Source organism: Paramormyrops kingsleyae, chromosome 3 (genome assembly GCF_048594095.1).
Source record: "Paramormyrops kingsleyae isolate MSU_618 chromosome 3, PKINGS_0.4, whole genome shotgun sequence".
Taxonomy (NCBI): Eukaryota; Metazoa; Chordata; class Actinopteri; order Osteoglossiformes; family Mormyridae; genus Paramormyrops; species Paramormyrops kingsleyae.
In genome coordinates, this window is record NC_132799.1 from 11,551,854 (window position 1) to 11,578,872 (window position 27,019).

The 27,019-nt window shown below is 37.3% G+C and overlaps 2 protein-coding genes across 7 annotated transcripts in view; one reads left to right on the plus strand and one right to left on the minus strand.

Moving 5' to 3' along the window:
• Positions 1-8,660: 8,660 nt before the first annotated feature.
• Positions 8,661-14,580, plus strand: valopa (vertebrate ancient long opsin a). Its single transcript, XM_023841923.2, has 5 exons — positions 8,661-9,018; positions 9,928-10,138; positions 11,510-11,627; positions 11,954-12,193; positions 13,544-14,580. Exons 1-5 carry the CDS (start codon positions 8,661-8,663, stop codon positions 13,775-13,777), a joined length of 1,161 nt encoding a protein of 386 aa, XP_023697691.1. The 3' UTR covers positions 13,778-14,580.
• Positions 14,581-17,715: 3,135 nt separating this feature from the next.
• The window catches only part of cfap46 (cilia and flagella associated protein 46), a 46,440-nt gene continuing 37,136 nt past the window's right edge, over positions 17,716-27,019 (minus strand). For 4 of the 6 annotated variants that reach the window (XM_023839940.2, XM_023839914.2, XM_023839921.2 and 1 more), the window contains exons 49-60: positions 26,388-26,485; positions 25,766-25,857; positions 24,822-24,986; positions 22,391-22,470; positions 22,025-22,085; positions 21,558-21,593; positions 20,972-21,074; positions 20,657-20,769; positions 19,588-19,669; positions 19,165-19,301; positions 18,715-18,822; positions 17,716-18,445 (exon numbers count right to left, since the gene is read on the minus strand). In XM_023839940.2, coding sequence (XP_023695708.2) covers positions 18,312-18,445; positions 18,715-18,822; positions 19,165-19,301; positions 19,588-19,669; positions 20,657-20,769; positions 20,972-21,074; positions 21,558-21,593; positions 22,025-22,085; positions 22,391-22,470; positions 24,822-24,986; positions 25,766-25,857; positions 26,388-26,485 — 1,209 coding nt within the window. In that variant the 3' untranslated portion in view covers positions 17,716-18,311. The remainder of the gene's footprint in view (positions 18,446-18,714; positions 18,823-19,164; positions 19,302-19,587; positions 19,670-20,656; positions 20,770-20,971; positions 21,075-21,557; positions 21,594-22,024; positions 22,086-22,390; positions 22,471-24,821; positions 24,987-25,765; positions 25,858-26,387; positions 26,486-27,019) is intronic. The other 2 variants (XM_023839931.2, XM_023839950.2) reach the window with 2 other exon arrangements.

The window sequence follows — 27,019 nt, forward strand, 5'->3', positions numbered from 1 at the left end:
AAGTCCATTGACAACCAATGTTTAACATATCGGCAGATATCTTACACACAGGTATTTCTTTTTATAAATTATAAATATAACTTTTTGACTGACTCATTCAGTTCTATTCTTGCCATTTTGCTATTAATTGCAATTGTAGTCACGGGCCCCAAAATGGATACTAAACACAATTGTTTGGTGTTCTCTGTTATTGCAAAGGTGATACTAATTAAAAAGCACCCAGTGAGATCGCTTGTCAATGAACCTTTGAACAGCTGTTTTAGAACTATAATTTGGGTTTCAATTTATTATTACTTGAAATTAATGTTTTACTTAAAACTACTTGTTGTTTCTAATGTGATATATGTTTTTCTAAAGAAATTACAAAAGTAATTTTTGTTAGAAAACCAATAAATTTACAAGATTTTTACTGAATTAAGCAAGTGTCCCAAGACTTTCTCTGAGCTCTGTATACTTGGAATTGCGTATCCCCCCCCCCCCATCATCTTCACTTAATGTAGGGAACATAATATTACACAACTCCACAGACCTCAGAAATAAAACATAAGAATACATTGCTTTAGTTAGTGAATACCTTTAGCAGGCAGAAATGACAAACTGATAAAAAGTGGTCTTTGAACTGATAATCAGCAGAGTATCGTGAGCTTTTATGTACTAGAATTTTATTAAAAGGAGCAATGGGAAGCACAGAAGTGATAGAGTTTCTGGTAGATTGACCACAACATAATTGAAAGTTTTTGTTGTTCAGTTGTCACAGTATATAACTCAATATAACTGAAGATCAAAAATTATAATTGTGATCATATGCGATGCAGGTTCGAGTTTCCTGTATAAAATATGTGATTATACTTCTTAATATTATCAGTGATCCAAAATTATTTTGCTTCTAAATCAAAATGAATAAAATTTTGGCTAAAGTAAGCTGAGAAAATGGCTAATTATTGCCATTACTACTGGGTAAAAACATAGTACAAAAAAAGAGATTGGTACGGCAATTGGTTTAGATAAGCAGTGAAAATGTAATGAGAATTTGAAATGTTTCGTATGAGAGGTACAACATTTAGTGTTTGCCGCAAAGGTGTGACTAAAGTGTCTTTGCTAGCATGAAGGCCAATTCATACTTCACTATTGGATGCACACGGGGTGAGGTGATGTAAATTTCCAAGACCAATGCAGTTGTCATTTTCCCATTCAACACCCATGACCTTTAAATAGCAAACACACTTGCGCCCATCTGTGTTGGTCACAATGAGTTAAATGAGTTAGATGCATTGTCGGCGTATTGCTGTTTTTAAGCCTAGTTCATACTTCACTTTTTGCATGCGCTGTCGGGCTGATGATGCTCATATGCGCAGCAGCAGAAAGTGATTACTCTATTAACCAACAAATCTGATTAGCGGGCAAACTTACGTCGCCATCTTAGGGATTGGGGTTCAGATCCTCCTCCCACCATGTGCGCATATGTTTGTGTATGTCTGTAATTTACATGTTCTCCCTGGGTTGTGCATGTGTTCTCCCAGTACCAATGTTACTTCACGCAGGACAGATATTCATATAACAATATATATGTAATTTTCTCTTTGGCAATAATATCTTATGACCTGGTGATTTTCCCCAGAATCTTTCCAAAACTGTTTTGATGGATCTGTCTTTATCTGACCCAGAAAACATCTATTAGTCTGTTGAGCTCATTGTGATTGTGTGTCTATGTTCATTTTTCTCCTCGGTAATTTCAGATACTATAGTAATATTATGGGAAGTATTTATAGAAAGCATTTCCATTTCCATTTATTTGCTTGACAGTTTTCTACAAAATTACAAGCATCTATGTTGACAACAGTATAAGTATAAATATATTGCAAATTGTAAAACACATTATATTCTTAAAAATAAGTAATTTTATTTTTAGATTTTATTTTGACATTCAACAGAAAATATAACAGAAAACAGAAAATGTAATAAACATATCATTGAACTGCTAGTACAGCAATTGTTACCAGACATATCAGCAATGCATTTGTACTCTGCACAATCCTTCAGAAAAAATAAATGAATGAACAAAAACATAAATGGGTATAAAGAGGTCACTATGGCACATAATTCCCCTGTACCTCAAATTTGCATAATAAAAAGTAAAATGTTTTCGCTGTTCCTTATACCTCCATAAGATGCACTTAGCCAAAGCAGGAGGGTCCTGACCTAATTCAATGTCTGTGTGTTTTATCACAAATATCATGTCACTTATATAATGTCACTAATAGACTGATATTAAAGGCAGCAGAGCATGTACACTAATTAGGGCTCTTGGGTAGTGCTGCTGAAGATTCATGTGGAAATAAACATGGTGATTTTAGTGGCCCGTGTCCTTAAATACACTGGAAAAAAGTAAAAAAAACGTTGTACTTGTGTGTGTGTGGGGGCGCTGTTCCGCATTTTCCAAAGTTTGTTTACAGTAAATGTCCTTTACCATAGTCTGCCTCACTATTGTGTTAGCCACAATGTCGTAGTAAATCGGTCATTGCTACACACTCACAATGCATCAAACATTTGATACCATAGAAGCATGTAGTTATTTGCTATTTAAACATTCATTGGCAATTTTGTGCCATTTTTCCCCTGCCCCCAGTGTATAGTGGTCTCTCATTGTATGATTATTTATAATACTCTGCACAAATGAGGCATTAAAGCAAGACGACCACACCATGCCAACTCAAGTGTCCCTCATTCTGCCTCCCCAGAACACTGCAGTTACCTGTTCCTAATTAGCCACCGCATACATATATCCTCTTCCTGCCTTAGAAGATTTTGCAAGGTATTGTGTCACTATTGCCATTACACTGCCTGTCTTTCATTGCTTGATTGCCTGTTCACAAACTGTTTGTTGATTCTGATTTAAGACTTCATTTAGAACCAGTTTGGATTATGATTTTACGCTGGATTTTGGCGATGATTATAGATTGTAGATGTATCGTTAAAGACGCCTTGATCTGCCCTTGGATCCAGGCTCCGCATCATTGCACTGAAACAACATTCATTATTGGCCATGATTTTCTAGGAAAATAAAATGTGGCAGCCAGAGGTGGTTCTCCGAATTTTTAACTAGAGATGGCCACAGTGTGTTGTTAATGTGCGTGTTGTCAGGATCGGCCCCTGTCCTGCCCCCTTCAGTTGGTCGGTAATCCTCTTTAGTCAGCTGGGGTTGCTGGTCATCCAATTCTGTGTATCCCCCAAGCCTTATGTGCTTCATAGTCCATGGTCCATAGTTCATAGTGTGTGTTCTGCTTCCTGGACCGCCATATGGCTCAATGGGCTCAGTAGGTGGCTCTTAAACACACCCCCCCCCCCCCCCCTTTATTGTTGTGGGTATGAGGCTTTCCAGAAGCAAACTATTATTTAACATACTGTATGTTATTCTGGGTTTTCTTGGTTTATCGTGAGCTAGTGTATTTTACTTACAGTTCCTTGTTTTTGCTTCTTGTTCCCTGTATGTTCAGTTTCAGATTTCAGAAGTTATCTTGAGGTCACATTGAGCTGTTAAAGAATTCTAACTATTTCACCTATTCTGAAGTTTCAGCTTTTGTCAACTCTGTTGTTTTCCTACAATACATAGGTATGCCTTTTGGAGTGAGAAATGCACCTGATACCTTCCAAAGGTTTATGAATTGTGCATTCACCAGTGAGTGATTGTGAAGCTAATTTATACAATGTTTTATTCTCCTGACTGGGAAGAACACTTATCAGCCTTGGTAATGGTACTGTATTTGATCAGATAGATGAAGCATCATTATCCTTGAATTTAAGCATGTGCCTTCCAGAGGGCTGCTGTCACTTGGGAAAACAGGTTATCCAAGGTCTAGCACATCAAAAGTGACCAGTATTCCTGGGGTGCAGGGCAGATTTTGGAAGGGAGGGGGACCAAGCAATGAGTAAAACTTTTAAGGTTATCCAGCCATACTTGATGAGGCAATTGGCGTGATTTGGGCTAATGGTTTAATACACTCAACATTTTGATTGATGCTGGATAACCCATAATCACCCATAAACTGACTATTGGACAACAGTCTACATAACAGATAGCCTTCTCTATAAGGTATGGCAAGTTTAAATTTACTGAGCCATAGTATTCTGTAATGTTACACATTATGTGTGGACACATTTATAGATGTATTGCTTTATTGTAACAGACATAATTTCACATTAGGTCAAACTTGAAGTTTTTAGCTTTGCTGCAGTAACAAATTGGCCTATTTTAAATATTGGAAAAATTATGTTGACAATTGCATTTGACATAGGCTTGGTGTAGGCCATAAAGAACGTTTGCTATTTGAAAGAATGCTGTAATAGATCTTTGTTTTTTTTTCTGTATTGCATCCTGCACAACTTAGGCAGCTCAATTGTCAACTTGTTCAGGACCTAAAACCCACAAAGATGGAACACAAACAATGCATGGAGTCAACACAAAAATACCGCAAGTGTAGAAGTTTTTGACATTTTAGAGTATTCATCCCTCATTAAATTGGTAGGCCATAATGGAAGTGAAGATTTTTAAAGCTTTGTGTAGGCACTTCTGCCAACAAATGGAGGGAAAAGGAGACCTTGGGAACGTGTCTGCACAGATGCATGTGTGTGAAAGTGGACTCCTACCTGCAGCAACCACATGCTGTGTGGAGTTTGTGATGGTCAACAGTTTGAGTACAAACATTTAGATATCCAACTTACTTTTTTTTCTCTCTCAAATATGGGTGGAAGGATCAGGGTCCCCCTGCTGTCTGCACCCCTGGCTATTGCTGAATTCCCAGTGACTACTACTAAAAGCAAGTGTGGAAGTAAAATTGGACATTGGTAGGCCCAGGAGAGCAGGCATATTGGGTCTGCTATGTCTTAGGCCTTAGGCAAGAAGAGATTGTTTTGAATACTGTGTGACCTCGCTTTGTGATAGCTGCCTGTGGTTAGTTCCGCAGACCCTGAAGAGAGATCGGACCTTGGAGAGACAGACAGCGGAGAAGGGGGGGGGGGGGGACTGTCTGCAGGAAGGGACTGGTGCACGAAGAGTTATAGTTATAGTCGCAGTAGACAATATACAATATGTTACGCGGTAGTGCAAATGTATAAGTAATTGTTACATTAATCATACTAATCAAATGTTAACCATGCATTTGCAGTGATTCAATGACAATATGTCAATGTGTTAATCATTAATCAATGGAACACCCAAACATTAACAGTGAGTCAATGTCATATACTCCATATCTATATACATATCTCAAGTAGAGTCTAGCAGTCGAGACAAATTCCGGTAAATTGAGCAAAATGGGTGATTTTACCTTGCTACAAAGGTGAACCAATAGAGCAGGAGCAATGTGCTTGTTATAAGTTTGAGCTTGGTTTGTTGGTGTTTTGTGACCAATCAGGACTTAGAAATCCTTATCGGGAATTGGGAGCTATGGTTCAACTGTTTGCTCTTTGTGCTCGAGGTTACTTGGTACCGAGTGCCAGAGTGTGATGGGAGCGCTTTGTTGGATTGCTCGAATAAAAGAGATTACTTTACTCACCAACTGAGAGGTCCAGAGTCTTATTCTAAGTGGCTCAACTAGAGTTATCAGAGAGGTTGATTTATATTTTTTCTACCACACAAACTATGGTAATGCCTTGTATAATAGGTTGTTGTCAAAATATTCCAGACAGATCAACAGATTGGCTCAGGACTCAAACTTTTGAGTGGACACTTGAATGTTGAATGTCAGTTTATGTTTGATTCTGTGAAGTTCTGTGTGTTCCTCTCTGGTACTTATTACCTTCATTTTGAGTTACCATTCAAGTTAGAGATGGATGCTAGTTTTATGGTTTTTGTGCCTATTTTAATCTTGGAGGATAAGGCTGGGATTGTTCATCCTGTTTACTCATTTTCAAAGAAATTTTATAAGGATCAACAAAATGATCAATGAGGTTGATATTGAATCAAGCTCCTTGCCAGTGACAGTATATACTGACCATGATCCTTCATTGTTCCAGGATTAGATGCATGTCACCTACCAATGAATGATGCTCTATGGCCCGTTCTCTAAATTGCGACCTAGAAATATGGCACAAGAAAAGCACCCAGTTTCATAGTGGATGCCTTGTACATACCTATGGATTGTGGGGGGAGACCAGGGTACTTGGAGAAACCATGTGCAAAACAGGGGCAAGACATTCAAAATCTACATACACAGAAACAGGTGCTGTTTGGTAAGTGTTCTTAATATTTCTGCCATACGTGGAAGTGTGAATTATACATTTAAAAATCACATCCATTTACTGATAAAATCAGCCTGTCTTACATTACAAAAGATGGTTCACAGACCATTAGTTAAGTACGATGGGAAAAGTGGAAGCAGGACCAGGGAGACGAGAGATCAGGGAATGCAGGGTTAATTCGGAATCTATCCAAATGCAGGACACAGGAACATGTAACATTAATGACATGACTGGGGAAACAGACTTGAACGTGGACTGAAATACACAAGACTAATGGCAGGAAACGTAGAACAGCTGGTAAATGTAGGGATTCCACACGAGGTTAATGAGGGGGGCGTGGCACACAGGAGGATCGTACGAGCTGGGTGTGACATTAAGGCCCTTGAAATGTTATTGAAGCCCTAAACTGGCAAAATAAGGCCGCTAAACTGTGAGTCCCTTTGTCCCTGTAAAATCTGCTTTGTACTAATTGTACTAATAACTGACAACATTGGTTTCACTGGTTATTTTCACGTGCTGTACCTCAGCATCTCAGTAGATAATCTTTTCATCCATTTAAGCCATTTAAGCCTGTGACTGGATTTGTTTGTTGCATTTTGGGGATGAAGATAATTGTGTGAAAAATCAATAATCAAAAGGAATGGTATAATGTAACACAGCTTTTCACTTTGCTGTGAAAGCTAGTTTTCAAAATAATAGCTTCAGTATTGACTGTCTGTGTCCAAAACATTTTTTTCATGGTGTTTTCCATGGAATTATTAAGGTATGTATGTGGAAAATCAAAAATCAAATGTCCAACCAAATGCATTATGCATTATGTTACATTAAATATTATAAGTTACATTTGCATTTTGTCTCATATTTATGTACAATTTAGCAAAGTTAAGCAATGGCGCTGCTCTAAAATGAGCTATTTTCTGACATTGACAATTTAAAACTTTAAAAGGTTACACCACACACCTGTAAACAAACTACAGACAGCCATAGGCCAAGCAGAGGCAATGAATCTTCATTTTTGTTGAACTCTACAAAGGCAAGATAAGCCAACTGGCACACATTGTAATACAAGTATTACAAAAAATGTCTATAGCTGCATAAATCAACAACTGAAAGAACAAACACAATATCATACCAAGATGGACTAACAGAACCTGGCAGAAAGATTTATTCCATTTATTACAACCATTATGCATAGAAAATTAACAGTGAAAGTGAGACTGCTCAGTTTCAGATTTGTGTGGTAAGCACCATTTCACTTGTTTACAGGAGAAAGCTGGGATTTAAGTAGAATATTGGCTAAAATGAAATGTATACACATGCAAGCTGATATAATGAGCCAGTAAATGTTTAGGACTAATACCTTTAGTGCAACCTCTGGGCAACTGTAATGTACAGCTAAATGCAACATTACACAGTACATGTGAGGCTTCTGTATGAAACACCACCAACAACAACAACAACAATTATTATAATCATGATGATAATAATAGCTTGTTAGACTATTTTTAACACTTAGTATTAAGCTATTACTTATGTATTAATTAACCACAAACAAAACTTTAGTTACATACTGCTCTCATGTTCGTTCATCAATGAATCATGACGCATCTTTGTCATGATAAATCTTTGTCAACTACTGAAGGAACTACCAAGGAACTGCTGAATGAAGAAGTTATTACACAAGTGACATACTGGTGCCATGATTCTTCATTAATGAATCATGACGCATCTTTTATCTCAGGTAGCTGCTATATTTGTTCATGGTTTGTACTTAAACTGAGTTACTACTAAGTGTTTATGCCCCTCAATTAAAGTGTTACCAGATTATTAAATGTGTTTCCTCACCAGATGTTTTAGATGTTCTTATAAATAATGAATTTAATACATAGAATCCCTGGAGTTCACTTAAGTGTAAAATACCGTAACCCGAGACGGTTCATTGGTCCTACATGGCTGACAGATGCGGGATACCTTGAGTTATTGCGCAACTAATCGCTGACTGGCTATATAAAGCACCTCGCATATAAAGCAATTTTTATAGGTCGATGGCAGCCGCTGGCTCATGCTTATACTAATATTCAATACAGGATTTGTTCACGGTTTCTCCGTAGCCAAGAGTTTTTAAACGCTTTCACCTTAACGAAAATAATACAGCTTTACTATATATCCTCATTGGTTTATGCACACAATGGATATGTTTATTTTCCCTTTTTTCTAAGTTACCACGCCAATTAATTATTAGATTCCAAATAAATGAATTTCCTTGAGATCTGAAAATCGGGAAGTGTATCTGCATGAGCAATAACATTTGCTGAAGAGTAATTTTACTATTTATTCGATACAGCAATTACTAGTAATAACTTCGGCTATTAAGTATAAGCCAATTTTAACTTTTTGTTGCAAATCCCGGCACTTCTCTACTAATGGATACATTTACCATTGCGGTGAATGGTGTCTCGCACACGGAGGATGGAGTAACACCGCATGATCCCTTTGCTGCTCCACTTAAATCCATCGCTCCTTGGAACTTCAAGTTATTGGCAACGCTGATGTTTATTGTCACGTCTTTATCTTTGTCTGAAAATTTCACTGTAATGCTGGTTACCTTTAAGTTCAAACAATTAAGACAGCCTCTGAATTACATCATTGTCAATCTGTCTGTCGCGGATTTTCTCGTGTCACTTATCGGTGGGACCTTAAGTTTTCTTACCAACGCGAACGGCTATTTCTTCTTGGGAAAATCAGCTTGCGTCGTGGAAGGATTCGCTGTCACGTTTTTCGGTAAGAAAACGTTTAATTGTTTTGCATTTGATATCAGTTCGACTAGGAGGGCTTTTAGTTAGCAGATTTACGCTATTTCGCTTGGTGTAATATGAGTATTACCTGATTTTATGCCCCTCTGGTGAACTTTTGTGGAAGATATAGGTGTCATCTCCTCAAATATAAATTTTCTGGCGAAAATGTGCTTTGTACATTTAAGAGGTCATTATTACATTAATATAGGCCTAGTTGACAAAGTATACAGGACAATACAACCAAGAAGAATACAAGCTAAAATAAAAACCAGTGGGACAGCATGAAGTGCTAGATCAACATGATAACGTAAAACACGTCGCTTAGTTGCATATACACTATATCACGCTGTGAAGTTATCGGCTATGCAGTTATGATAACTGTTGAATTAGTTTATTAAAAATGTATTAAAAAGCATTTATTTATTTATGGCAATTTTCAACTTTTCCAACGCCCTTGTGCGTTATGATGTCAAATGTCAGAAAATATTTTTGCTCATTATTTGACTTTGCAAAATGAATGACTTATTTATTGGATACTGAAGTGAAACTTATATAACTTATAACTAAAGCTCTGCTGACCCAACTTGAGTAGGAACTAAACCATATTGGGAGAGAGAAAAAAACAATTTTATTTCAACATATCAGTGTATTTGCCACATTAAATTTGCGGGAAAATATGGATGGATGCTCTGATCTGTGCTAAAAATACAGTACCATTATGGTGACTATCCCATTGTTAAATTTTGTATTTTGCACAAGTCAACAAGGATGAGTATGATCTTACCTAGTAACGGTAAGTAAAGTTAGTAAAGTAAGACAGGTGTTTGATAGCAGCACGATTCTATGTAATGATGTCTTCTCTCTATGCTCTGTGATACATTCTCTTCCTCAATAGGAATAGTGGCTTTGTGGTCCCTGGCTGTACTGGCCTTTGAACGGTTCTTTGTAATCTGCCGTCCACTGGGGAATGTTCGCCTGAGAGGGAGACACGCCACACTGGGTCTCTTATTTGTCTGGACGTTCTCCTTCATCTGGACCATTCCCCCTGTACTTGGCTGGAGCAGCTACACTGTTAGCAAAATTGGTACCACCTGTGAACCCAACTGGTGAGCCTTAGAACAGCCTACAGACCCTATTTATGATGAACCTCTTGGTCTTATGTTACTTATTCAAAGCTTTCCCTGCTGTTGTTGCTTCGATTTCCTTGCATGAAGAGAAATTATAAGAAGTCATATACACAACCACGATATATCTAGCCATCTAATGTCAATTTTAGATTAAAATATGTTCTGTATAAACATTATTCCATTAACCAATTTCCTTTGAAATGCCTGAAACAAAATCAAATTCAGCTTCACTACAGCTGTCATACAGTTTCTCTAAATGGAAATGTCACCATTCTTTAATGGTACAATACGAAACATAGAAAAGACTATTACTAAACATTCATAATGCAAATTCCTATTCTACACATACATTGACTAAATAATACATTCATTTCAAAGACATGTTTAGCACTATTATTGGCTATTGGTGCATCTTTACTTTTTAGAGAGCAGTATTCTGTTTGACATACAAATGACTGTACATCAGAGGCTGAAATGCACATGCATGCATACACACTATCTACTGCTTCTGTCATAGGGGCAGGTATGTGTCATGACTCGAAAATTCCATAAATGATTCAATTTAAATAATCATTAGGAGGATGTTTCCTATCATTGTGGGAATTTTCCATTCACTTCTATGGGCATAACTCATGAAAACCCTAACCCAGCCCTAACCTTAACCATAAGTGACCAAACAAAATGCAAGATTTTTGATTGCAGTCACACATTTGTGTACAACTGAAGTTTATATTGTGGGAACCTGAGAAACACACACACACACAGACACAATGAGTGATTTTGAGATATCAGTTCATGTTTTGCTGCATGTTTTGGACTGTGGGACCTGGAGGAACCACCTGTAAGACAGGAAGAACATGCCCATCTTATGTTTTGGCATGTACTGTATGTATCCTGTGTCTGTGCTCCCCGATAGCCTGTGTTGCCTGGCATAGGATCCACATTCCCCCTTGGCCCTGACCAGGATAAGTGGTTGGAAGATGGATGGATAAATGAACACTTTCCATTCAAATTTACATTCTAAGGAGATTTTTTCCATGATTCATTATTATATCAATCTGATTCCAGCAGACGGAGCCATCACATTGATGACACATGCCGAGCTGGGAGGGAGAAGATTCATTTAATATAAAGATACACTTTAGGTCCATAAAGACACAAACTCATTCCTGCATTCATCAATATACTTTTAGAAAAAAATAGAAACAGACTCTTTCATGTTTTAATGTCTGTCTGCATTAGTTACATTTTGGTAGGCAGGTGCTTTATTCAAAGATGAAAAACTGAAAAAGATGAAAAGTCAGATACTGTAAGAAATATTTAGTCCCTCTGTTTGCTTTATTCTTCTAGGTATTCTGGAGATTATTCAGATCACACCTACATTATCGCTTTCTTCACGACATGCTTCATCATGCCTCTTGGAGTTATCTTTGTCTCCTATGGGAAGCTAATGAGAAAACTGAGGAAGGTAAGTTCTAAATAAAGACATGCTAAGTTCACAAGCTTCATTGTCATGATACAATGAAAACTAGAACAGTAAATGAAAATAAAACAAGACGTTGCATAGAATGGTCATGCAAAATCTCAACAATGATTTATATTTAAATGTAAGTATTGCTTCAGTAAACCATAAGACTGGCAGTGTATAGTAGGGTGGCAGGCTCACCTAGTCTATGATCTGCTAAGTTGTGGACTAAATCGTGATGTTAGAAGCCTCATTTGACATCCACATGTCACAACCTGTCAAGTTTCATTGGCACCATTTCTGCAGATAACTCATGTCTCATTTTGAAGGTGTCTAATGCTCATGGCAGACTGGGCAATGCAAGGAAGCCAGATCGGCAGGTGACGCGCATGGTTGTGGTGATGATCGTCGCCTTCATGGTTGGCTGGACGCCGTATGCTGCCTTCTCGATCGTGGTCACGGCCTGTCCCACCCTCCATCTCGATCCCCGTCTTGCTGCAGTTCCTGCATTCTTTGCCAAAACAGCCGCTGTCTATAACCCAGTCATCTACATCTTTATGAACAAACAGGTGACCTCCCTTTCTTTGTCGCGTCATTCCTCTGGGTGTCAGTCTGGCTTTGTGAACATCGTGTGCTTACTTATCCCAGCATCACCACCCAGTTTTAATACACTGCATTTTCTTTAAGGACAGTGAATGTTTTTAGTGAATGTTCATGAAATTGCAGATGGTCACTTTTCCTCAGCCATTTATACAGCTGTTTATTTTACTGGAAAATGTATGTCTTGCTAAATGGGTATAGGCTACTAATGCATGGTCCTGTCAGGGCATGAACACCTTAAATACTATTAGGATAACATTGATAAAGTTATTTATAAAAATAATAAGAATCTTTCTAAGAATGTGACTGATGACAGGTACATGACCTTGGTAGGATGTATGCTATATATGTGTATTTATATATAATTAAATTCTCTAAGAATGAATATTTCATAATATGCCCGATCAGAGCCAGCATTGTTTTCGGTTCTGAAAAAAATAGTACTTTTACACTGATATCCAAACAGTGTCTTTCTGGACACCCAGCCCCTTTCAATACATTTGTCTTTATTTCAGAACTAAATGTCTTACATGCTTTGCAATTACCCAGAGCCCATAATGGAACACAAATGTATTCACCAAGGTTGTAGTAAAATCCATCAATATTAAACCACCACGTGAATCAGAGGTCTGCTGAGTTACACTGACTGATGAAAACACAGCTGCTAAGAATCTAAAATTATAGTTATTTTAAATTGCTGAATGAAAATTAATCTTCTTAATTTAAAGATTTAATGATCACTTACTTTTGCAACTGTAGTGTAAGAACAAGCTATTAAACTACGTCAATATTTCTCTTAATACAATATTAGTTATTGTATGAATAAAAATAGATATGTGAACAATACAATTCTATTTTAAATAGAGTTAATTCACATTGTACACATTGAATTATCTATTTGATCTGTTTATCAATGCAAGGTAAATACATGGAACACTTTCTAAGTTTGTGTCACGGTGTGAAAGGAACGACTTCTGGAAAGATGGTTCCGACAACAGAATGACAGGACAAGGGGCAATATTATGACATTTTGGAGCTTGTTATTCCCTGAAAGTCATAACCAGATTTGCAGATTTGTATGTTTCATTTGTGTTTATGCTTGTGTCTGTTAATTTAATGCATGTTCTTGCTTACTGGTATGTTCAAACTCTTAATATTTACTGTTTGCAGGAAACACCATAATTAATGCTAATGGTGTCTTTGTCAGTACTGCACTGCATATCTACAATGTTCCTGTATGATTTATGGTTCTCCATGTTTGGTTCTTTTAATACAGTTATTGTTGTTGGCTAACCTGCAATGGTCTGTATGCTCCACAGTTCCGGACGTGTCTTATTCAGCTGTTTAAATGCAATGGGGACACCTTGGAGCCGAACCCTAACCAAACTGTGGACAGAAGGGGCGGGACTGATGAGAACAATACAGGAGAGATAACCGCCATCGCAGCCCGGATCCCCATGGCAGAGGATGCCGCGCAGATGGACAGGAAGTCCAGTGACTGTGGCTCTTTTGTTCAGCTTCCTGTACCTGAGAACAAAGTCTGCCCAATGTAGTGGTAACCATACAGGCCGCCATGTTCACCAACCAGCTCTCTCATCTGTGCGGACAGCACCATGTTTTCTCCCAGTCAAAGGGTATCCAATTAAAAGTTTCTGAATTTCTAAACATTCCAGCTACAAAAGAGGAGAAGTAAGTGGGCAAATTAAAGTTTGTACCTTTAATTGCTGGTTAGACTAAAATGAGCAAAGGATAGTGCTCAAATGGGGCATCAAACATCCAGAAACGTCTTGTGTAACATATTAAAATAACTAATTCTGAAACCACAGTTGTAATTAAATGACCGTTTTACCTTAAGAAAAAAAATGCACAGGGAGTTCTTGCTTAATCCCCAAATGTAACTCTGCCCCAACAATGATCATCTTGGACAATAACGGGAGATGGCTTTGAAGTTTAACTGCAGCAATAGCAAATGGTGTAAAGTTTTTTTCCCCGTCTCAGTCCTTTTCCTTTTGAAGAAACCATTAATTTTCACAGCATTAGAATGTTTTTGTTTCCTAGTCCAAACTGAATGGAGGAGTTAAATCCTGGACATTTTACATGAGTAAACTATGTGCAACATGCAACATTAGCATACCAGTATGAATAGTTATTCTCTTCCTAGTAAGTTTTGTAGGATGAATTAAATCTATGGAGAAAATTAAACCTACACATCTTGGTTTGTAATTTTGAAATAAATAACTTGACATTTAGGAAAAACGTGGTAAGTAAGATATACATTGTATATTGAGGGTAACTTTGTAACCATCGCCATGCACGCACACATGCACGCACACACACACACACACACACACACACACACACAAATAAAACATTGCAAGGAAGCTTACAGATTTATATTTTTTGTTTTAGTCAGGTTTCATGAGTAGAAGTAAAGCTTGCTGAACTGGATTTTAATGAGTGATGCTTCTGAAAAAATTGTGCTGAATGAACAATAAAGCCATTTTAATAAAGAGATAATTTTATAAAAATATGTGCAACAAAAAGTGTGAGCATTTAACCATGAACACTGATTAGGCTTTAAAATCGTTCAGAAACGTGCATTCTATAATAATGGGTTATAAGTATAATAGGTGAAAGATAATTAAAAGGAAAGTCACCACTGAAGTACTGTAAGTCAGTGTTTCTCGGAATCACCAGACAAAATATGGACTGTCTGGCAGGGAGCTGGGAGGGAGCAAAAACGTGGACTGTCTGGCAGGGAGCTGGGAGGGAGCAAAAACGTGGACTGTCTGGCAGGGAGCTGGGAGGGAGCAAAAAAGTGGACTGTCTGGCAGGGAGCTGGGAGGGAGCAAAAACGTGGACTGTCTGGCAGGGAGCTGGGAGGGAGCAAAAACGTGGACTGTCTGGCAGGGAGCTGGGAGGGAGCAAAAACGTGGACTGTCTGGCAGGGAGCTGGGAGGGAGCAAAAACGTGGACTGTCTGGCAGGGAGTTGGGAGGGAGCAAAAACGTGGACTGTCTGGCAGGGAGCTGGGAGGGAGCAAAAATGTGGACTGTCTGGGGGTCCCTGTGGATTGGGTTGGGAAACACTGCTCTAAAAAGAAGAGGTTCCTGATGTATATATACAAGCATATTAAATACATTTAGTCTGTTGATGAAATTTTTTAAAGCATAAGTCCCTTTCTGTCATCTATAGGAAAAACACAAAACATAAAAAACCTTATAGCAAAATATCTTGATTTCATTTTCTGAAATGTTTGTGAGAAAATGGCATTAAAATGCACATAATGCAATAATGAGAACACACAAACTCCACCAAGACAGAACGAGGAATCAAAACCCCTAGCCCAGGCAGTGTGAGAACGGTGACTGATTCTGATACCTGTACTCACCAGGGTGTGACATACTGTGTGTTGCAACAGTTATTTAGTCCATCCATTTTCTGAAACTATTCAGGGTTGCAGAGGGTCCAGACCCTATCCCAGAGGTTACAGGTGCAAGGCAGGGAACAGCCCAGGACAGGGGAGGGGGGGGGGGCGCACACACACACACACACACACACACACACACACTTTGGCAACTCCAATTTACCAGTGCATGTTTTGAACCGAGGGGGGAGGGGCAATTGGAATGCCTAGAGGAGATTCCACAACAACATGGGGAGAACACACAAACTTGGTAGAGGCTCAAACCCTGGTCCCAGAGGTGTGAGACACCAGCCCTAACCACCACACTACTACACCACCCCAGTCATATTGCATGCAGTATTAAAAATTTCTGTCAGTTGTGCCACAGTAGCCTTTCTGTCACTCTGTACCAGACGGGACAGCCTCTGTTGCCCTCACAGAGTAATGCGACAGTCCGCCCAACAGTCGCCAGTTTGTGGTTTTTTCTTCCTCCGACCACTTTCAGTAGGTACTCACCAGCACTAACCAGGAGCACCACACAAACCTTGTCGTCTGCCCATGACAATTTGTCCCTTGTTCACGTCACTCAGACCTTTATGCATGCCCATTTGCCAATATGTGACGTGGGAAAAGAAGCATGCCAATGAACGTGTACGTATGCAAATAGCAAATAACGGACCATATCATTTACATGTCTGTATCTTGAATGGAGAGCAAGATGGGACATGTGAAATCCAATACAGATTAATAAAAGTGCTACTACTGTATTCTCCAACAGGTCCACTTATTAAATTGAAGTTTGGCCAGGGAATTACTCTTTATGCCTCTGGCACGTGTAATGAATTCTTAAATATCTTATGAATCATAATTTATTACACATGGTCAGGCACAGAATTCATCACTCTATCATGTTTAGGACTTTACCTTCATTATACCGCGGTCAGCTTCATTATCACGTCAGCCAAGCTCAAGCTGGTTATGCGTCTTATTGCAGCCTTCAATAAAAAAATGTCAAATTGGGACACTTTAGTAAGTACTTTTCATCAAATATTAATAAATTAATCAGTCTGAGCCAGCCCTTGGCAAGTGGGCATATTATTCCATCACCAGAAGCCAAGTTTCTGAAGAGGAAATCGTCTACCAATTAGGAATCCTTTGATTAAAAGTCAGGCAAATATAACAGCAAACATTTTAGCATGGAGGATTAACAGCTTATGTATAATTACATTTTATGCATGTTCTCAAATTTCAAAATTAGAGCAAATCATTCACTGTTTTTAATTACGCAAACCAGTTCATTTTTGTCAATACCAAGTGAAAAGACATGTTATAGTTGTAAAAAATAATCCATTATCACTTGAACTACTACCTCAATGTAAAAATAAGCACAGATATTTAGGAGACATAAACGTATTGTTGCACTGAAGTTCATCTTAAGTGTCCATGTACAGTATGTGTGCATACACTCAATAGCCACTGTATTTGGTACACCTAGCTAGTACAGGTAGGACCGACTGTTTTAGGTAGACCTAGGTAGTACAGGTAAGACCCACTATATTAGGTATACCTACCACTGTATTAGGTACACCTAGGTAGTACAGGTAGGACCCACTGTATTAGGTACACCTAGCTAGTACAGGTAGGACCCACTGTATTAGGTACACCTAGGTAATACAGGTAGGACCCACTGTATTAGGTACACCTAGGTAGTATAGGTAGGACCCACTTTTCCCTCCAGAGCAACTTCATTCTGTGTACTTCTTTATATTTCTACAAGCTTCAATGAGTTTAGCCATTCTCCTCTGATCTCATTAAGAAGGTTTTTCAGTAACAAAACTGCATTGTATCTTTGTGTACTGCACAAGCCTTATATTAACCTAGCCACATACTAAAATAACAGGTTTGAAGCCCCCTAAATTTGTTAGCTATAGATGAGGCACAAAGCCAGTTACCTCTTTGACCCTGTACATTTAGTGTAATGCAATGTGTATGCAGTTGCAGAATGATTCACTGCTTGCTGTGTTAACATGCAGATTTATCAAATAAATTGGACACATAATATATTTGTAATTAATATAGCACATGATTATTTTTTGCTTGTTTATTTCCATGCTACAAGAGCCGTAACTTTCATATAAGATTCACATCAAAAATGCCTGGAGACAAGAAAAGCGCTTGTGTCTTACAAAATAAGCACTGCCTGGGTACTTAACAGCTAATGAAATTTCTGCTTATACCCAATTTAAACTAATCTATTGGCAAATTATACTCAAGTGCACCTTTTTATGGTTTTATCAAACATTCTCACAGGAGGTCATATTCTGGACCTTGGGATAAAATTTGAATTGGATTAGTTTGCGTAGTCAGTGGTATTAAGGTGTTTGTCAGAATAGAGCTGTAAAATGCTCAGTTTGAAACATAGATGTTGGATCGAGTGTGATTTCAGCCTCCTAACAGCCAGTTGACATCTGTAAGCATTAGTCATTTTTTCTGTTAAAATAACACAATGCTAGAACCTTCTAAATTAAATGTAGGTTACCTCATTGAGATGAATATGGAAATTGTGAAAAAACATAGAAGCACAATATTTTTGAATATGATAAATAATTAGAAAGTGAATTGGAAAAGGTTACAATTTATGTGTGTAAATGTACTAAATGTATGATATAGATAAAAAGTGTGTCATGTTACCACTAAATTTGGTAGCCCATAGATGACATAGTTGAAAGCCCAGGGAGAAACAGAGACATTATTCTGGGCTTTGGAGTTGGAACTACCTTCCTTACACGTTTCAGGAAGCTCTGACGACATGGCAGCTGCAAGACAAGCAAACAATCAAGAATTATTTTCATTAAAATCAACCAGATTTAATAACAGAACCTGAACTTTGGGCAACATGGAAACTTTTTTTATATCCATTCGCACAATGTAAGCCAAAAAGAACTAATATAATGAAAGAAACAGAAGGTCCAGCAAGGTGTAAGAAACTTGGGAATTATTTTAACCTGTGTGTCTCAAGGAATATGTTCATGCGAAATCCAGAGATTCAATCTGAACAAAAGAACATTCTGTTCAAGTTCTCTACCTCTGTGATCTGTAGGTACCATACTTCCATCAGTGGGAAAATTTTGGGCTTCATGTCTTCGAAGATCATGGACTGTCTGGCCTGAAGTCATTCCAGTCTTCAAAAGGTCTACACAAAAAATAGAGCGTGCATACGTGCACACACAAGCACGTATAGACACATGCACACACACACACACACACACACACATGCACACAGACTTAATTTCTATATATGGGGAAAATTCAAATCACAACATGACGACCTTAACCCTATCCAGCCGTAACCTTAACCATAAGGAACCAAACAAAATACGAGACTCTTGGCATTTTTACTTCTATAGTTGCATTCACAGATCTTTGTGGGGTGCATTAAATAATCCTTGCTTGGTACTGTTGTGTGGTATTCCTCAGTTTTATTAGCAAGTTTCACCTGAAGATTACACAGTCAATGAATGTTTTGAATACTTACTCTCCAGAATAATATCCATGTTGTGCACATTCCTCTGAATGGTGGTGTGCCACTGATTGAGCATAATGCAGTGAACCCCACTGAGACTGAGGAGCACTGCTGTCTCTACGGGGCTTTCCAGTGTCAGCTGCCTCACACTGTAAAAAAATAAGTGGTATTATGTGCACAAAACAGTATGATGTCAAATTTCATAATGGACTACAATTTATCTGCCACAGATAACATCAATAAATACAACTAAAAACAAATACATCATGGATAATTTTGTCCAAACCATCAAGCGCTATACACATTGCCATAAGGTGCTGGGTAATACATACACATTATACTCATACATATACATTTGATTAGCTTCTTTTGCATAGATTTCTGATAGATTTCTGGATTTACAAGCAAATGTAGTACATGAAAAAGTGCATTTACCTCTTTTGAGAATCTATCTTGGACTGTCTGAGTCTGCTAACGGAGCTGTGTGCTAGATCAAGGAGGATGGCCATCTTGCACTCTGGAAGAAAAATAGTACTTGTGTGTAACAGCATACACAAGCCCTCACATATAACAGGTTTATTGCCCCCTTTATTAAGGGATCCAGCCCCTGGCTTCTTTCTCTTCTCCATCATCAGGTCTTATAAAATATGTTTGATCATAACACACAATGCTGCACTGATATGTTAGCAGTTGAAAGGAAATCATTTCTAATCTTCTCATTACAAATACTGCTTCTCCTACCAGTGTAGCAGATCTTCACACTACAATGTGCCAAAATAGTTATTATACTAGTTATAGGCTATTATTGTGTAATAACATATCCATGATTTATATACAATATCGTCCGTTTCGGGTTGTGTTTCATCTTCATTCAATTAAGCAATATCCATTCTGTCAATGACTTAATGCAATTTAACCGGACAATATGAAAAAACATTACACAACTGAAAATGGTTGTTAGTTCACATTTACAGCTTTTATGTATGTACTTTTTAAGCCCTCTAACAGTGCTCTAATCACATTTTGATCTGGAAATATAAAGATTTTTTGTATGTACTTTAACTTTTAAAGAAAGAAAATTCTTCTTTTGTTCCTAACACAGAAATGCATGGCTATATAGTCTCCTTCAATAACGCAAAAAACACTGACACTTTGACATGTTGTCTGCCTTTGAATTATGATGACTAATTTGACCTTGTCAATTCAGGCAGCAATTGGAGAATTATCAGATCAAGGACAGACTGACTCCTGTTTATGCAATGCTGCATGTATTTCCTCCTGCAGATGCGCCCTACAATGGACCCCAACCTTGGGCCCCGTGCAGTCTGGGATAGGATCCAGGCCCCCAAACTATACTGACCAGAATAAATGGTTGGAGAATGGATGGATTATTATGCTTATAAAATGAATATACATTATTAGTAACAAGGAATACATGAATATATAATGAATAAGTTCAGCCATATCACATCAAAAAGAGCTGTAGCATTATCTTTTAACATACCTGAAATGTTGAGGGCAACAAGCTTGGAAGGTGAAATATAGGATAGAAAATTCTCCATTCCGTTGAAGATGAAAGCACTACAGTTAATCAGACACTGCTCAAATTCAGCAAGACTGCCAAAACAATGAAACGTGACACATTTGTTACATTACAGTATAGCTCAGGAAATCTGTGAATACCCAGATGACCAGTCCAACAATGGATGCAATGTAGGTTAACAATCAAATACCTTTTGATGTACATTTTCTTCTGAAATACTGTACATCTACAAACTGTGACTACTTAAAGATACATGTAAGTTTGTGTCACTCTGACCTTGGTGCGTGATGTGAACCAGTGAGCCCCTGCCAGAGGGAGGTATACTGGTGTTTGTGCTTCTCCAGTATCTGCCTCATTCTCTCCACTGGGCCACTAGACCCTAAGAAGAAAATAAAGACGCACTAACAATGTTAGAGTCTGAGGAGGCAAAATGAGGACAGGACACAGAGAAACTTTACCAGTGAAATTCACTCTGAAATATATCAGCAGGAAAATGAAATCTTCAAAAATCTACAGATTTTAACGAACAGAAGAAATTTAGATCTGCCACTAACTGACAGATATATACTAACACCGACAGAGGAGAAGAATCAATAAATTCTAAAATATCTTACTGACAGAAGGTCATATCACTTATTTCTGTTGTACTGTTTGGCTAGTTAGGCTCTCCCAACCTGTACCTGCTTTTATAATTTAAGTATATGGGTGGTTTTCCCCTTTGATTATTTTGGCACTGAGCTGAAAAAGAACCAGAAATGAACCTCCAGGAAAGAAAGGAAATAAGAATATGTTTATAGTTAATTTGACTCCTAAAGCCTCATTGGGATTAAAAAAAAAACATAAATACAAAATAAAAGTTCACCCAAATATCCAGCTTCATTGTAGGGATCTACAACATCTACAGAACGGTGTCAAGGGAAATTGTAATACCATTGGTCCCCATGTTCAAAAAGAGACCGTCAGAAAAGGGGTTATATCTTATTATAGCTATACAGGAGGTGGCAATGGGAACTGCCCGCAATCTCTACAATAAGGCAACGCAGCTTTAACATCCTGCAAATGTAACCTTTTCTTTTGAATCCAGTTCAACTTAAATATTCTTTATTTGGAATGAAATAAAACATAATGAATGACCCACAGCTGAATATTACCATGCACATGTTGGTAACATTAAAGACCCTTTGTGAAATAAATTACTTCAATTTTCTAAGCATGGACAGAGGGTTTAAGGATTTTCAAATTATAATAAAATACCTAAATTAAACACTTTTTCTTCTGTTTTGAAGCTTCAAAATATAAATTTTTAATTAATTTAAGACAAAAGGATACATTTAATGTCGTGAGTGTCTACAGGAATGGCGTCTGGTGGCAAAACTCGATTTACAGGCACCTTTGTAATACAATAAAGGAAAATAATTGACATAAACAATGCATTATTTAATAAAATACGGACAATTAACTACAGACAAATAAGAAATATAATGAATAAGAAGCAATGGATACAGAGAGCGGCAGACAAAAGTAATATAACTTGAAATACAAAGGATCCTTATTATTGTAAATAACATATTTGTAAATGGTAGGAAGCACTTTGAAACAATGAGAATAGGAGGTAAATTACAAACTCAATTTAAAGGCATAAACATCTATATGCATCAACTTTCTATTCCTGTCACGCTCCTTCATTCAGCTCACCGCTCCGACGGCTTTGCCTTGATCCCCTGTCCCTTTCACTGCCTTCCCACCTTTCACTCCCCTTTTGCCAGCACTTTCAACTGTAACAGATGCAGAATTATCAGTGTAACCGAAGGCTGGGCATCTCAATGACCGCTGAATACAGAAAGTATAAGAGAATGTAGATTCAAGATTCAAGATTCAAAGATTCAGAATGTACTCCTCAGCCAATAGTTATGGAGAAAATTCCCCCATTAAGACAAAATAAAATAATTATTTGATTAATGACCAGTAACATACTGCTAAAACAACAATACAATATTAAAATGGGCAGCATTGTAACTTTATATGTTTAAGATTAGGGGTTGGAATCTGTGTGTGTGGAGTTTGAGTTACCTGGAGAAAAACCGTACAGAACAAGGAGAATATGCAGTTTCCACCTGCAGTCCAAAGACATGCAGTTAGGCTAATTGGTGTCTATAAATTGCCCATTGAATATGACTGTGCACGTTAATGTGTGTGTATGTGCCCCTGATTGGGTTGTACCAACCTTGTACCCCAAGGTCACTCCCACTATTCTGACCAGGATAAGCAGTTTATAACATGGATTTGATTGAGAAATTTTAGTCTATATTTGCATTTGGGCACATGGAATCTTTGACCTATAATAAGCTTATAAGGATATTTGTACTTTTCTCTGCAGTTTATCATTTTTTTAAATTGTTAAATATGGAACAAAAAAGTAAAAATATGTGATGTTATATTTTTATTCTTAATACTTATATTTCATTTAAATTAGTGCTGTCAGTGGTTTAAGCAAATGTTCTTTATATTGTCATAATTTAAGCAAATTATGAACAGAATTAGACCTGGATATTATTTCCAGAAAGAAGCAAATTACAATAAATTAAATTTATTTAAGAGGCATTCATTTTATAAAAAGGCAGTTTGGCTGTTTGAATTTTAAAGAGGAGGTTTAAACAAAATAAATAAATAAAGCCTCTCAATTTCATGGGGTGAATATAAAACCACAAATATTCAACTTTAATTTAACTGTAATTTCACTAGATGGAAAAATGCATCGACAACCATGCAACAAAGCATCTTTTAATCTCTATTAAAATGTGACATGATAACTGAGGCAATCAGGCACAAGTTAAAATCTAGGTTTTAAAGTTGAAATTCTTATGCTCTGGGCAATATTTTATCTTTTAAATGGTCATGGTCTAGTTGGCAGAAGCATTGACAATACTATTTAGTCAAAATATCTTAAAATAGTTAACAAAACTATCATAAGTGCAACATTTTACAAAATGTGTATTAAATGTGGCTATGAGGCAGTCCATGACAGCACTGACGGAAAACCAGGCTAAGTACAATCATTCCAAGGCACAAGGACAGCAAGAACAAAAGGAAAGAATTAATTTCAATTACAGCGATCACCTTGTCAGAAGAGTGAGAAACACCAGATAGGCGCTCATGCCTCACAATCATACCACCCTGAGCTCCTTAAACCAGCTGCTTTGTGTGCAGCCAGAAGCTAATTTCCCTCCTTTTAGGTGATTTCAGCTACAGGCATGAGCCTGTCAGGTATTATGACAATATTAGCAACTATATGCACTTAAGGGCAGCCACAGTATGCTGTCAACTTGCATGGTAGATGGTAAATCATCTCATCGCTGGGACATCAAGGATCTGCCATAAATTTTGCTTAAAAAGGCCCCTTAACCTCCTAAATACCTGGTCTCACCTGTGTCTGAATCTTGGCTGAGGGTGCACATCTAATTTTCCACATGAGGGCTTAAAACCAAAGAAAGGGTGAATGTGCAGTGCCTATAAAAAGGATTCATCCCACTCTGCTCACAGTGTTGGGACGCTTGGCTGTAAAAATGTTGCAAATATATTGGTTTCATAACAAAAGTCCATTGACAAGAATTGTTAAACATATCTGCACATATCTTACACCCAGACATTTTCTTTATATTGTCATATTTTTTTTGACTGACTCATTCAGTTCTGTTCTTGCCATTCTGCTATTAATTGCAATTGTAGTCTTTGGCTCCCAAAATGATACTAAATACAAATGTCTGTTTTTTACTAGTATTGCAAAGGCGATACTAATTAAAAAGCACCCAGAGAGAGTGCTGCCAACTATTTAACTAAGAATAGCACTTTTATAACTATAATTTGGCTTTCAGTTTATTACTACTTGAAATAAATGTTTCAGTTAGAACTACTGGTTGTTTCTAATGTGATGCACATTTATAAACCCAATTTGCAATATCGTTACTGAATCAAGCAAACATCCCAAGACTTTCTGTGAGCACTGTGTGTGTGTGTGTATGTATACACATATACTGTACAGTATATATATATATATATATATATACACACACATATATACATATATATATAAAATACAGCATTATTTTATAAACTGTCTCCTATTTACCAGTGTGATGATTCTGCAGACGGCTATGGAACAGCTGCAGGGAGAAATCCCGGCTAACGGAGCGGATCCCAGGCTTCTGCAGGACCCTGAGCGCCTCTAAGGGAAGCTCCATCAGCTGCCTGTCTGCCAGCAGAATCACACACTCCCCACTTTCTGCTGGGGAGCCTGATGCATACAAACACTCACTGATAACACTAGACATTTACATTCAGCTGCTTAACCGATGCTTTATCCATTTACACGGGTACCTTACATATGGGTTCTACAGAAAGTCTCTTCTTTGGGACCACCATAAACGCATGGGTTCTAATACTATTGCCCATTGAATACTATTCCCACAAGCACTAGGCAAGACATTTTAAAATAGTTCAATCTCACTAGTAAATTCTGAAAATTGTTTAATTTCACTAGCAAAATCTAAAAATACAACTTTTGACCCTTAAAGCCTATGGCATGACATGAATTTAAACACTACCAAGATCAGTTTTGTAGTACATGTACCATCTGCTGCAAAAAGACATAAAGAAAAAAAGATTGGAGATGCCAATCTTGATAAATATTATCTTTATTCTATTTTTGTAAATGGAAAACTGAGTGATCAGTGCTGAAGTGGTGGAGATGGCTGCAATACTGGTGCATACACTTAAGCAAAGGCAAAAAAGAATTAAAAATAAATTTACTTAACATCAAAAAAAATTGACATAACAAATATATAGCAGTATTATCTAATGTGAAAGAGAAGTGACTGTGACAGTTGCATAACCCAAAAAGTGAAAATAGAAAGTGAGTGTAAAAGGAACATTAGTGTGAAGCTCTGAAAAGACATTTGTAAAAATATAAGAAGTTATGATCAATCCATTCTGATCAATACATTCTGATCAATACATTGATCACTGCTTGCCCAATAAAACCAGAAAACACCAGATGACCAGAATGGTACAAACCAGAAGGGTCTTTATCTGATAGTGATTTCTCCTCTTTGCCTTTGGTCTTGGCAGAATCCACAATGGGAGTATGAACAGTACCATGCCTTGTTCTAAAAGAGAAAGAACAGAATCAGCAAACATCTGTCAGCTTTGTGAAGTAAATTACTGGAAATTGTGAATGTGTCAATTACAGAAAATTAAAAAACAATGAAAGAACAAAATGGATGCACAAGTTTTACTAGCATCCAAGCTTTGTCTGTGATTAATGTCATGAAAGTGACAGTCTTGGTTTAAGATTGCTCACAAATGTATCCAAAAACAGACCATGTCCTCTCACATGGACAACGCAAGAATAGGAACGACCCACTCCTACAGCCAAAAAGTTGCACCAGTTAAAGTATGGAAACACTATTCAGTCAGAATTATTAACTACACACCAGGACAAAGTCCAATGACTAGCGAATTGTCACTATAGTCTTATATGTAATGCTTCTAATTCATAAATTGACAATGAAATGAAACTTACTTACAAACTGTGATGGAAAAAAGTAACTCAAGGTATGTTTACTAACAGTGAAAGACATCACTTCAAAAATCATGGAACTAATAGGAAGTTGTAACTCATTTGTCACTGACTTACCCAAAACATGAATCAAACTGAGAGACAATGGGATGCAAGTAATTCTCCATCGCTTGCACAATAGAATTGAAATTAAAAGATTTTTTTTCCATATTGATCTTTGCACAGACAAACAGAATGAAAAAGAAAACATTAGAAATATTGACATAGCATTTAATAACACACAAGCCTTTTAGATTGACTTAATCTGAAAACCTATAATTGGTTTGGAATTAACTTTTTCATGGAACAAACATAGCACTGGCTTCCTAACTTGCAATATGAATTTTTCATCTCTATCTCTCTTTCTTCACCTTCAATATTTACTTAATTGTATACACCATATGCGTAAAGCAGCATTGGAAAAATAAGGCCCATTGAAAAGCTTCTATTCACAATTTCAGCCATTCTAATTATGTACTCTTGCTCCAATCAATGGCTATTCCATTTGTGTTTCATTACTGCTTGGGATAACTTAGACCTCTAGTTAGTAACTCCTATTGATTTTTCCAGTACGAAATATTGATAAGAATAAAGAGAACTCCATTCAAGACATTTAACAGCTGTGTAAAAATCTGAGCAATTAGTACATCTTGAGTTCGAATCACGATTAGTCATTTGCTAAGCCAAGACAAACAGATAAATAAAAAATT